This window comes from Lepisosteus platostomus, chromosome 11 (genome assembly GCF_059453375.1).
Source record: "Lepisosteus platostomus isolate fLepPlt1 chromosome 11, fLepPlt1.hap1, whole genome shotgun sequence".
Classification (NCBI taxonomy): Eukaryota; Metazoa; Chordata; class Actinopteri; order Semionotiformes; family Lepisosteidae; genus Lepisosteus; species Lepisosteus platostomus.
This window is the reverse complement of record NC_142621.1, coordinates 12311046-12324087: the sequence shown is the minus strand read 5'-3', so window position 1 is coordinate 12324087 and position 13042 is coordinate 12311046. Positions and strand designations below refer to the sequence as shown.

General features: G+C 34.4%; 2 protein-coding genes across 6 annotated transcripts; one reads left to right on the top strand and one right to left on the bottom strand.

The window, feature by feature from the left end:
• The first annotated feature begins 12 nt into the window (after positions 1-12).
• ro60 (Ro60, Y RNA binding protein) lies at positions 13-9501 on the top strand. Of its 4 annotated transcripts, none has more exons than XM_088598468.1 (10): positions 13-139; positions 371-563; positions 1902-2508; positions 2990-3210; positions 3399-3545; positions 3645-3782; positions 4212-4328; positions 4681-4797; positions 6602-6748; positions 7380-9501. In XM_088598468.1, exons 2-10 carry the CDS (start codon positions 558-560, stop codon positions 7530-7532), a joined length of 1653 nt encoding a protein of 550 aa, XP_088454594.1. In that variant the 5' UTR covers positions 13-139; positions 371-557; the 3' UTR covers positions 7533-9501. The 4 variants fall into 4 exon arrangements, with proteins under 4 accessions (XP_088454594.1, XP_088454593.1, XP_088454596.1 ...); XM_088598470.1 differs by lacking the exon at positions 13-139 and having other exon boundaries at positions 173-563; positions 1902-2006; positions 2319-2508; XM_088598467.1 differs by having other exon boundaries at positions 16-563.
• An 861-nt stretch (positions 9502-10362) lies between these two features.
• glrx2 (glutaredoxin 2) lies at positions 10363-12703 on the bottom strand. Of its 2 annotated transcripts, XM_088598473.1 has the most exons (5): positions 12604-12640; positions 12180-12294; positions 12000-12066; positions 11322-11498; positions 10363-11101 (listed from the first exon to the last, which is right to left on the bottom strand). In XM_088598473.1, the coding sequence occupies exons 2-5, from the start codon at positions 12182-12184 to the stop codon at positions 10937-10939; spliced, it is 414 nt and encodes a 137-aa protein (XP_088454599.1). In that variant the 5' UTR covers positions 12185-12294; positions 12604-12640; the 3' UTR covers positions 10363-10936. The 2 variants fall into 2 exon arrangements, with proteins under 2 accessions (XP_088454599.1, XP_088454600.1); XM_088598474.1 differs by lacking the exon at positions 12180-12294 and having other exon boundaries at positions 12604-12703.
• Positions 12704-13042: the final 339 nt, after the last annotated feature.

Below are 13042 nucleotides of genomic sequence, written 5' to 3'. Positions count from 1 at the left end.
TATGCCATATTGGTAAATAACGACTATATTGTATTGGTACAATTCGTTTCAAAGGGGTGGCACAGTTACAGGCTTTTAATGTCACTGAACGTAATTGGAATGAAACTTGGTGTCTGGTATTTTATATCGGGAGCTGTATGTAAGTTGCATTAGTCATTGTTATTTCAGTTCTGCTTTCGTATAGATTTAATATTGTACCAATTACATTAAAAGATGAATTATTGCTTTTACACTATGTAAAATACAAGACACGTATTTCGTTCAACTTTTTTCTTATCCTGCACTTGTTTAATACAGTTTCGATTTCCAGTATAACAGATCGAGCCCTGTATCTGATTTGGTGTTATCATCATGCCTGCATTTTTAACAGAAATCCCTGGCGAGACCAGTGGCACGGGTGGCGAGCTCTACAGAACAGCTGCACTGTTGTCCCCTCCCAGCAACCACTGCGGTTTCTTGTTGTCACGGCTTGGCCGATTTTGGGGGAGGCCCATAGGACCTAGATAATACATTATACACAGTGGGGGGAAAATAATAAACTTGGATTCCGATACTCCATGGAGGTAAGATACCACATTCGGTACAGTTTAGTTATGTTTGAGTGGCATTAAATCGTTAAAACGTTTTCCCATTTAACTAGCATTTGTACTCCGCAAGCATGATCATTAGATTGTAATGAGTGACATTCTTAATAACTTAAGTACTTAGTGTTCCAGTGAGCCGAGCTTGATGGTGAACGACTGCAAATATGAGGATGACTCATTTTTTTCGGCTATGGAAAGAGAAAGTAGGCATCTGAAGTAACAAGTTTCACTGTAAGGCCCCTTTGTGGTACACGGAGAATCGTTTATTTATTTTTTGCTTTCTTTGCATTTTTGTTCTGTTTGAGTCGTTAAATATGTGTAAATGCAAAGATTTTGTATTAGTTATTTTTCTCTAATATAGCAAGTGTCATTTGGATTTATTTTGTACGTTATTTTCAGATGAAATGATTAGGTTTTTATTGTTTTTATCATGTTTACAGGTTTTCAATATATTATCCCCTTGCAGATTTAAGTATCCTGATAAATTAACATTAACATCAGCAATAATTCTGTAATTATCACGATCCACCTAGTTCTCGGTATCTATTATTCAGCTGTATAACCGATGATATCTAATTCTAACGTTTCTATTAGAAGTCTTTAGTGCCTTTTACTGCTCGTTTTGCACTTGAAGATCTCTAGTGGTACAAATCAAAACTTTTTTTTGGCTGGAAATCCGTGACTAGTTTCTGAAGTTCCGATCTGCGAGGAGGTCCCTCCTTCGTTGCGTGAAACAGGATAAGATAACGGACTTAAAAGCTTAGAAAATAGTTGTTTTCATTCGATATTCTGCTGTATTTTAAAACATCTATTTTTTTTCAAGATATTCTTGCGTTCAAGTTAAATCTCACGAGAAACAGTTTTATGCTAAGGTACAAAGGTCAAGTATATGCAATTAATTCTGTACTGTACACATTTTGTGTATGACTTAGACCAAAAATGCAACCACAGGAACTTACAGTAGTTGTACTGAAGTACTGTTAAACAGACCTGAGCTGTACAAAACATAGTCTGTAGTTCGAAGTGACTGATACATTGTGACAAAATAAATAAAACAGTATTCTTTTGAAATAACAACCGAAACTTTCACGTCTTAAAATAGAAACACAACAAGCCCAAAAAACAAATTAGACGATTATTTTATTAATATTCAACTAGAGTACAAGTTTCTGTTGTACAGAATGTAAGCATTTTTTTTCCTTAAATGGTCTTCAGGGGAAAAAAAAATTAAAGTACATTTTTATGTAGTGACCTTTATTTTCTTCACGTTAGGTGTTGCCAACAATAAATGGTTATTTATTTCACTTTTTTTTTCAGCCTGAAGGAATTGACTCAATGCAATCTTCAGGAGACCCTTTGTCACAGGCACTTCCTTTGAATGACAAACAGATGCTTAACTCTGCAGGCGGATTTACATGGGAGGTGACAGATATGACTCGTCTACACCGCTTTCTGTGCTTTGGATCAGAGGGAGGTACATACTACATTAAGGAGCAGCAGCTCAGTTTGGAGAATGCATTAGCCTTAATACGACTTATAGAGGAGGGCAGAGGTTGTGAGGTGGTTCAAGAAATAAAGACATTCAGTCAGGAAGGAAGAGCTGCCAAGCCAAACCCTGCTCTTTTTGCCCTTGCTGTTTGCTCACAGCACTCAGATGTTAAGACCAAGCAAGCAGCCTTCAAGGCTGTGAAAGAGGTATGCCGCATTCCAACGCACCTATTTTCTTTCATCCAGTTCAAAAAGGACCTCAAAGAAGGCATGAAGTGTGGTATGTGGGGCCGTGCCCTAAGGAAGGCAGTGGCTGACTGGTATAATGAAAAAGATGCCATGTGTTTGGCACTGGCAGTGACAAAATATAAACAAAGGAATGGATGGTCACACAAAGATCTACTCCGACTTTCGCACATGAAGCCTGCAAATGAAGGTAAATGGTAAAAAAGGCCTATAGTTATAGGGTCTAGCTTGAATATTATATGAGCATAGCATTCTGAACAGAAATAGCTGAATGAAGAAATGACTGATCATAGCAGTTTAAGTACATGAAGTTGGAAATATGTTTTCTTTAATTTGTATTGTTCTCTTACATTTAATGGTCACTGGTTGTAATAGGTATGACTGAAATCTGAATCCACTTTGTTGAATCAGTGACTTATTAGGTTAGACTTTGTATATTACAGATCTAATTACAGCTTGTGATGTGATGTGATGTGATCCTTTAGCATTTCGGAAGCGTTTTGGAGTAAACTTAAAATGGAAAAATATTGTTTCTTTACAACAGAGAACCTTCTGTATGTTTTCAGTATATACATTTTTTTAACCTGTTGACTGGTAGTCTGTTTTAAGAATATGTTGTTTGCAGTTTCTGATATTGTTACTGAGTAACCAGCCACTTTCCTTGTTCCTAGGAATTGCTGTGATCACCAAATACATCACTAAAGGATGGAAGGATGTTCAGGATTCATACAGAGACAAAGAAAATTCAGATGATATTACAAAGGTCCTAAAATATTTTGAAGCTGTAGAAAAAGTAAAACACACTGACGATGTTTTGGAAGTAATTCATCTGATAGAGGAACACAGACTAGTGAGAGAGCAATTACTCACTAACCACCTAAAATCTAAAGAGGTTTGTTTGCATATGCATTGATTTTTATGAGACAGTGCTTAGCATGCATTGCTTTTCTCCTGATTGTGTGCATTGCGTGTCATTTTCTCAGAGTGTTAATTTTTTTTACCAGAGCATAAATTCTACAATTTCCTGGAAAACTGTCCTGATTTTGTGAAGGTTTATTATGTTTACTGCGTTTTTATTAGGTGTGGCAAACATTGCTGAAGGAAATGCCTCTTGCTGCCATGCTGCGTAATTTAGGAAAGATGACTGCAGATGAAGTTCTGGAGTTGGGCAGTTCAGAAGTAACTTTGGTTTGTGAAAGACTTCAAAATGAATCTGTTCTGAAGCAGGTATAGGAAAGAGACTACGTTGGTTCTAATATTTCCTTCGACTATCATTTTTAAAATACAAGTAAAATGTTTTTAAAAAGCTGCCTGCTTTCTCTCCAGGCTCAAATTCATCCTTTCAACGTCTTAGTTGCTTTAGAGACATATAGTAAAGGCTGTGGGAATCGAGGAAAACTAAAATGGGAACCAAATAAGGACATCCTTCAGGCCTTAGACAGTGCGTTCTACAAAAGCTTCAAGGTGGGAATTCTCTAGACCTATTACTAAACAGTATGTGTGTGGCTGTTTAGACTGAAATGATAAAAAAACAAAAGAAACAGTCTTATCTTAAATTATAAAGGTGGAAACCTGAAATTATGCCCTTAAGAAGCATACTGCAGAGCATTTATCATATTATCTATATCCATACAGATCTTTGCAGCATAGTAGTAACAGGAACAGTTTTAATTACTTGATTTGTATCTGAAACATAACTGTCTAAACATAATAGTTGACTAAAATATATGTCAGCTATTTCCATTACTAGATTTCTCCTTAATACACACACTTAATTGTATTGATGTTGCCAAGAACCACCACTTTGTTTCTTTTTCATAGTACTAGGCTGATGTTTATGCTTTTTGTTCTTTAATTTTAAAAACTAGTTTGAATCCTTCCTTGTTTTTTCAGAATGTTGAGGCCACAGGAAAACATTTTGTTTTGGGTGTAGATGTTAGCGCTTCAATGAGCAGTACTGTTTTAGGGAGTTCCGTCAGTGCTGCTACTGCTGCTGCAGCTATGAGTATGGTAAGTTAATATGAATTTGTAAAAAAAATAAGGGAACCATGAGTATAAAAGCAATTGCTTGATGAATATAGTCCGGTTATCTAGATACATTTAAATACTCAGTTAAGCTGAGCTTGGCCTATAGCAAATGTGTTTTGGTTTATGTAAAAAAATAGTCATTTGGGGAGTAGAATATATCAGTCAGGATAAACTTGTTAAAATTGAGCAGGTTTGTTTTAAGGGCCATTGTAAATTTAATCTAAACCTGGATATTCTGTTAAATCTAAGTACTTTGCTAGTTCAATGTGTCAATCAGTTGTATTGATGATATCATTAATTTTTATTCTTCTACGGAAAAATCTGCTGGCTAAAGGTTGTTGCACAGACAGAAGTTGACTGTCAGATTGTGGCTTTTTCTGACAAATCCATGGTTCCTTGTCCAGACATTGCAGACATGACCCTTGCACAAGTAATGGAAGAATTCAAAAAGGTACTGTATGTTAGAAACCTGTTTCCTTTTATTAAAAAAAATCAAAACAGGGGGGGTGGTTGATTTTGGGCCATAAAATAAGTGGGTTTACCTCCAGATTCTATTCTGAGTAATGCCTTCCTAGATTAATAATAATAATAATAATAATTGCTTACACTTATGGACACTCCACTTAAAGCGCTTTACAGGTAATGGGGACTCCCCTCCACCACCACTAATGTGCAGCATCCACCTGGATGATGCGACGGCAGCCATAGAGCGCCAGAACGCTCACCACACATCAGCTATCAGTGGGGAGGAGAGCAGAGTAATGTAGTCAATTCATAGAGGGGGATTATTAGGAGGCCATGATTGGTAAGGGCCAATGGGAAATTTGGTTACCCCTACTCTTTTCGAGAAACGCCCTGGGATTTTTAATGACCACAGAGAGTCAGGACCTCGGTTTTACGTCTCATCCGAAAGACGGCGCCTGTTTACAGTATAGTGTCCCCGTCATTATACTGGGGCATTAGGACCCACATGGACCGCAGGGTGAGCACCCCCTGCTGGCCCCACTAACACCTCTTCCAGCAATAACCTTAGTTTTTCCCAGGAGGTCTCCCATCCAGGTACTGACCAGGCTCACACCTGCTTAGCTTCAGTGGGTTGCCAGTTGTGAGTTGCAGGGTGATATGGCTGCTGACATAAAATGACAGTCGTATTTTTTTCTCTTTTTAATTGAAATATTATTCATCAAGAATAAATCTAAACACCTAGAAATTACTACATCATCACTACATGATATTACTCTAATACAGACATACCTCTTTGTATGTCTCAGTACACTTCTTTTAATACACAAAAAAAGAAAACCAAATGATGTACTGTAGCAAAAAAAAAAGCAAGTCAGTTAAGTGCCGGTGCCGACTGACAACTACTTTGTAAACTACCTGGGTAAATAACACAAAAGCTAGGATTATGCTCCAAGAGACACCGTGAACAAAATGAAAAGGAATCCTGGACATTCTGCACTTATTTAGAAGAAAAAAAACTGTAAATCATACTGTTGTAGATGTCTGTTATCTCTCCAGCAAAATAAGCCCCCATTTATAGACATACTGTATTTGTTTTTAACACAGTATTGTTAAGATATACATTGTAGGTTTAAAATTGGGTTATAAAGCTTGGGAATAAATGTATTGAAGCATTTTCAGAGCTCATGAATTACTTAATAAAGCTGAATGTGCAGCATATACATTCGTGCACTTCACCCACAACTTTTAAGGTTAAATTTGCTCTTTATATATACTGTACACTCATAAAGTATGAAGACATACTAAATTAATGCTAAATTTTGTTCTTGCATAGCCACTGCTTCAAAAGATGAAATTCAGTTCAGTCCAATTTTAACTATATAGCACTTCATTGTAAAATTTGGCCTGTATTTTTACTTTAAACAGGAGTTTTCAGCACAGCAAACTGAAAAGAGAAAACATTTAGTAAATATGAGGTTGTAATGACTGTGTAACCACACATCTTTTGAATTTTACCTGCAAGGCATGACATATCTCTAATACTAAAAAAAGGTAAAGCATTTTTACCTTTATTGACGGTACACCATTAGATAATGTCTTTAAAACAGTGCATTTGTATGTACTATGAAGAATGGCAAGTGTGGGGTGTCTGTTTTGATAACAACTTGAACTAATTCCATGCTTTTTTTAAAAACTATACATTTTGCATTTAATTAACTGAATGAAGAAATCTGCAGGCCATTGCGTAAAAATATTCTTCTAAAAGATAGAAGTTTGTCTATTTCATTTAGATTCCTATGGGGAGCACTGATTGCTCTCTTCCAATTCTTTGGGCCATGGAGACCAATACTGCAGCTGATGTCTTTATCATTTTCACTGATAACGAGACCTGGTTTGGGGACATTCATCCAGCAGAGGCACTAAGGAAGCATCGAAATGTACGTGGCTGATAAAAGTATAAGGAAATGAATTACTCTGAATTGCCAATAGTAACTGCGCTTTTATAGACATTTTTTAAAGCTTTTTTGCATTGCATTTTCATAACATATTTTTACAGCCTAGACATTAGGTATTCATTTAGTACAATTTAATTACTTCTTCGCCAGAGTATAAGTAGGAAATATTTAAGAGCATTACTTCTTTCTCTTTTAATGGCTAAATCTTTCTACCCCAAAACCCCACATGGTATACTGTACTTTGTGTGGCTTTTAGAAATGTTACTGTTTAAGTAAGTTAATAAATAACAGAAGGTTTGTTATTGTTGATAGAATAGGGGCATTTTGAAGGGAGTGGGTTAAAATTGCAGTTCAGATATAATTGTTTGTGACACATATATAATTATGTAATTTATGTAATTTTAAATTTTCTTAGAAAGTTATGAGCTCCAACATATAATAGATTTGCAACAGAATAGCATTTTGAAAACGGAGTGAACACATACAGTATACATATATTGCCCATATGCAATCTTGCTCTGTGAAACTGAACTGCTTTGGTACCAGTTAGAATGTGACAAGTACATCATTTGTTTGTGTTAATGTGCAACTCTGTTTTTCTTTATCATTTCAGAAAATGGGTGTCTTTTCCAAATTAATTGTCTGTGGGATGACATCAAATGGCTTTACTGTTGCAGACCCTGATGACAGAGGCATGCTGGATATCTGTGGCTTTGACTCTGGAGCTTTAGAAGTCATCCGAAATTTTGTTTTGGACCTGATCTGAAAGAATGAAATACAGGTGAAATACAGAAGGATAAAGCAATTCACGTAGATGAAAAACTGTAACAGAAAAGCATAAAGGCCTTTTTTAAATTACTGTTAAAAAAAACTGACATGCCCATAAGAAAAATTTAATTTTTAAAAGAACACAAAAATATCCACACAGACCTAATAAATTAATTGTGAATCTGTTTTGCCTGGACTGTGTAACAGTTATGCAAGAGTTACTTTAGAGTTGTGTGGACATTTGTTAATTGTCCAGCAGGCTGGAAAAAATTCTAAAATGGAATCTACAACAGTGTTAAAAACTAAACTTATACGTTTATCTTATTATAATCACATTCTCTTGTGAAGATGCCCTTCTCCAACATTATGTACACAATATAGCATACGGTTTAGTGTCTCTCTGTAAGCTTTTTTCATCATTTTTTTACCAGCAGAATATCATATGGTACTTTGGTACAGTTATTGTCAAGTAGCAATAGGTTGTTAAATCATGAAATAACAAATCATGTCAAATCATGAAATAGTTCAACAACAAAAAAAGTATATTTAGTTAAAAGTACCCAAGTATGCCGTCTGACAACTAACACTAGTACACATTGTGCTTTGCTGGTATGCCAGATATAGTAGAAATTGTGAAACAAAACATTTCATAGTTTGAGAAGCACGTATGTGGTTGATGACTTTAGTGGGTTTGTAGAAATAAAAAAAAATAACAGAGGTTGCTTTTTATAGTTTGTCTTCTTGTTGTTTTTTGTAGTACTGTTCATGTCATAAAGACTTATGGTTCTCCAGAAATACAAACTATATATTTTCTGTAGAAAATGTTTGATGTAGCTTATTAGGTGTATTCATTGTGCTATTAAAAGAAAAATCAAGATTATGGAGATCACAAGAATACGTAGATTTTCAAAACTTCTAATTCTACGTAAAATATTGCATTCCTAATAATACAACAAAGTAGTATTTATTATGAATTATCAATTCTCTTTTACTTGCGTACTAAATTTGTTTCATTAATGTTCATAAAGGATAATGCAACCCCCTGTTACTGTCTGCTAAGTTTGAGGCTGCTAGGAAGTGATACTATAGAGGACTATAAAATAAAGGCACAAAATAGAAATGTAGTAAAATTAATATACAAAGGACCTTATTCTTTAGTTTTTTTTTCCATTTTTATATGTAACAAATTTGTTGAATGTACCATATTACACTTTTATAGCACTAAGTAACATTCGTTTTTTTATTGTACACTAATACCAGAGTTTGGAATAAATAGTCCTGTTTTTAAAACATAAAGTAATACTGTAATTTGAAATCTGACCTTGTTCTGAAATGTCTGACCATTCAACTGTGAATTAAGGGCCCTTCCACAATTTTGTTTCCTGAAACTGTAGCAATTTTGAGTGAATGTTTCTTATTTTGATTCCGTAGAAAAAACACAAAATATTTCAAACTGTATATTTGATTCATCCAAATATTTAGTTCTGGATTACATCAAAATTTAAGGTTTGGAATTTGGAATTGACAGTTGGATCAGAATTATAATCTGGGGCATGTTACAATTTATTGTTTTGGATCCAATACCGAGCTATTCAAATTCAGATTGGAGTCTAAAGCAATGCTGTTAAGTGAAAGAGCTCTTAAACAGTTCATCAGCACATTTATATTTAAAATTAGATCTTGTTTTGAAGTGGTATGTTTAATATTTCACTCTTCAGAACAATATTCCATACTGAAGAGATAGTATCCTGTAGATAGCAGATCTAATAACTATAAGCACTTTTTCCAGAAATAGAAATGTGTTAGACACACATTAAGTCTTGTGAGTGGATTGATTGCATGAGTGTTGATACATCCTTTTGCATAACATTCCTTTTTAGGTGACGAGGTAACTTTCAAATATTTACAATATTTAAATTGTATGGAGACATTTTTGTGTGTAATAAAATATGATCATATTTAACATATCGAGTGTTTTCATGTTTCAAGTTAATTTTACTATAGTAATATATGGAGACATATTGAAATAGTTGTAGGTAAAGAAACACAATAGGAGAAAACTGAAGGCATTAGTGATTCATGGCTTATTTTTGTTGTAATGCAAATAAGGTTTGAAATACATTTTTGGGAAACATAAACCTTTGTTAAAAAGCATTAACTGTTAGTATGAATTAAACTTCAATGTACCCAGCTCTGTATAAACCTGTTTAACATGGATAAATATCATGATTAAATTCCAGATTATATTTTGTCTCATAATCATCTATATGGATTTCTTTTCTGAAACAAAAAAAATTTATGACTTGTCTATAGAACAGGAATGTGAAGCTTCTCTTTCTGAGTGGGATGTGAGGCAATTTCACAGCCATATGTTTTCTCATATTATCCTTAGTGTTCTAATTATGATTTTTGATGGTACTGTCTGGTTCTTTCTGGAAAACTTTGGAAATACATACAAACATATACTGGGTCAGTCTGCTAAAGACATAAAAATGAGATGAAAATTTACCTTTGAAAAGCATAAGAGCAAAGCAACACCACAGCCGCTTGACAAAAAGAAAATGAATCCTTTAATGATGCTGTCAAAGCCCTGACTTGAATCCAGCAGACTTTCTGTGGCAAGAACATTGCTGTACATTAAAAATGCCCAACTAAACTTGACAGAACTTGAACAAGTTTGCAAACAAGAATAGAACAGAATTCACCATGCTGGTGGGCAAAAATGGTCGACTTCTCCAGACTTAATTGCAATTATAATTGCTGCTAAATAAGCTTCTGACAAGTACTCACTCCTGGGTGTGAATAGTTTACAAAAATATATTTAACACAGGCAGGGAGATTCATTGCATTAATTGCTTATGATTTTTACAAACATCATAATTCCTTAATTTTCCTTACTTATTATTATCCTGATTACTAGACGTTACTTTTTTAAAAAAGTAATCCATCATAGTGACCAATTTACAGGGATTACTTAAATTAGTAAGAATTTGGGAGAAACAGCTTTAAAGAAGTAATACCGTACTTTACATTTAATCTATACACACGTAAACTATACATGCTTTTAAATGTATTTTTCCACAAGATCTTAATTTAAAAATGTAATCACTTAAACAAGTACGCTAAAACTGTAATGAATTTACTTTTTAAATATAATGTTCTCAGGAGTGTAACATACTACTCTATGCCAATGTGGTCTGAAAAACCAGATATGGACAGGTCTGACGTTTTTCAATGTAACAGATATACACTTGACTTTGTATATAACAAGATGATATGAACCCCTGTAGATTCACTTCAAAAGACACACACAAAATGTGAATGTGCAAATAACAGAAACATAGTCCTGTGGACCCAAGTTTTCAAAGTTTCCATTCCATCAAAAGTTGAAGTAAAAGATAATTATAATTTGTGGGATTCAGGTAGACCTCTGCCAGCGCTTTCTGCTTTCCCTGTGCAGCATGGAGCACACTGCTCAATCAGAGGGACTAGCCTCCCCTTCTGATGGAGTTCTTTCGTTGCTGAACCACCTCCAATGCAATTCCCATTAACAAAGACTCTTGGAACCTAGGGGCAACATTAATTATTTTTTTACTTTCAAGCTTGTAATTTTCACACAAAACTCTTGATAAATGTTGGCATTTTACAATTATATACTCTACACTTGGGTTTTGAAGAACTTTTAAAGATTTTACGGTAAATTATAATCACTACCTGATGAAAAAAAAGCTATAGTGATTTCTATGACTACATAAAACAGGAGCAAAAATAGGAGTAATATTCTTACCGTCCTTTCACCAGTCATAGCAGCTAAAACATCCTGGAGCTGCTTTCCATCTTCATGCTGATCTAATTCAATCACTTTATATGCAGCACCTATGTCATTAAACACATTCTTGGCCATTTTGCAGTAAGGGCATGTAGTCTTGGAGAATATAACAATACAGTTGTGAGATACCACATCCTGCAAAATATCATGAACAAATAATCCATTTATCCTCTGTATCTTTTTTTTAACCAAGCTGTAAATGGAAAGACAGGCAGTCTGTTTGCAATGATGGTCATTTATTTAAACAAAAATGCTGCTTGTTAACATTAACACCCATTTTCCGGGCACATGGATGCTTTTGTATACAGTAAATCAACTATATAATTAGAATGCAGGTTTTCTACAGCTCCATAGCTGTAAAAAAGAAACAAAAAAGTACAAAAATACAGAAATATTTACAGCCTATGCCTTAGATGAGAAAATACACAAGATAAATGAATGCACAATAAATTCTCAAGATATATAATTAAAAAAACCTAAATAAATCGGTAAATAACACTAAAGATGGATGATCTTAATTTAACTGTGTATCAAACAAGATTCCCTTAAATTCCCTTCACCTTGTGAAAGCTTATACGCATCACCTCTACAGAAACTGTTCATTGTTACGACTATTTGTTATTCATGTATACTCACCATGATGAAATTTGTACATGCCTTACTGGATAATACACCCGATGAAGTAGGTATTGAGTTCCCCATCCTACAATTAAGTCAGTATATAATAACACGGTAAATACATTTGCATTTAGAAAAAAAAAAACGTTGGCGAAAGCCACATGTAAAATCATAAAAACAAATAATACTAGAATTTACCACATAATGTAACAAGAGAATCAGATATAGTCATTCTTGTGTCTACTTCTGGTTGTCATCACGGTGAATTGCAAGGTGAAAGGTAACAGGATATTTCATTTTTAACCAGAAAGAACTATGGGATAATGAAAACACTGGTGTTTAGCGCTTTGAGCGCATCTCACGAGTGCATTTCATGGTAAATAAATAGAAGATACATTTAAAACGTGGCGCATAAGTCCCTTTTACTTATTTTAACGTAGCATTACAGTTTTCGTTTGCAATCGTCAGTCGTAGTCTTACAGTAATAACATTTCTATATTTACGTGTTATTAAAATATGTAGGGGACGTCAGAAGAACATCCCAAGACTCCTCCTACAGCTACTACAATATTTTAGTCAAATTAAAATAAATCCGAAACCAATGCATCAAGAACTTGTGTACCTCACGTCTATCGTTTCATCACCTCTGTCACTGTCAAACACAGGTTACCGGAAGCACATGGGAAATTTGTGCCGAGCGGATCCCAAACATTAGTTGAGCTGACCCAAGAAGTGCCTGCGACTAATTGCATTTAATAAAAATCGATCAACTTAATCAAGTACTTATTCATTTTATTTAACGTCTTCATTGGTATTTTCACAGTCCCGCTTAAGTATTTTTCTCTCTGTTTTAGTGAAAATAATTTGTTTCGGAAAAATAGCATGTTTTTATACTCGAATTACTATTCCATTTTTTAAATACATCACATATGAAATCGTGTTTTGCTCGCGGAAGATTTGAAATATCTCTTTCAGTTCTAACTCTGGTGTAATACATGTAATACATGTGTAATACATTGCTCTGCTACCCAGACTTTGCCCTTCAAGAATTTGGGAGTCAA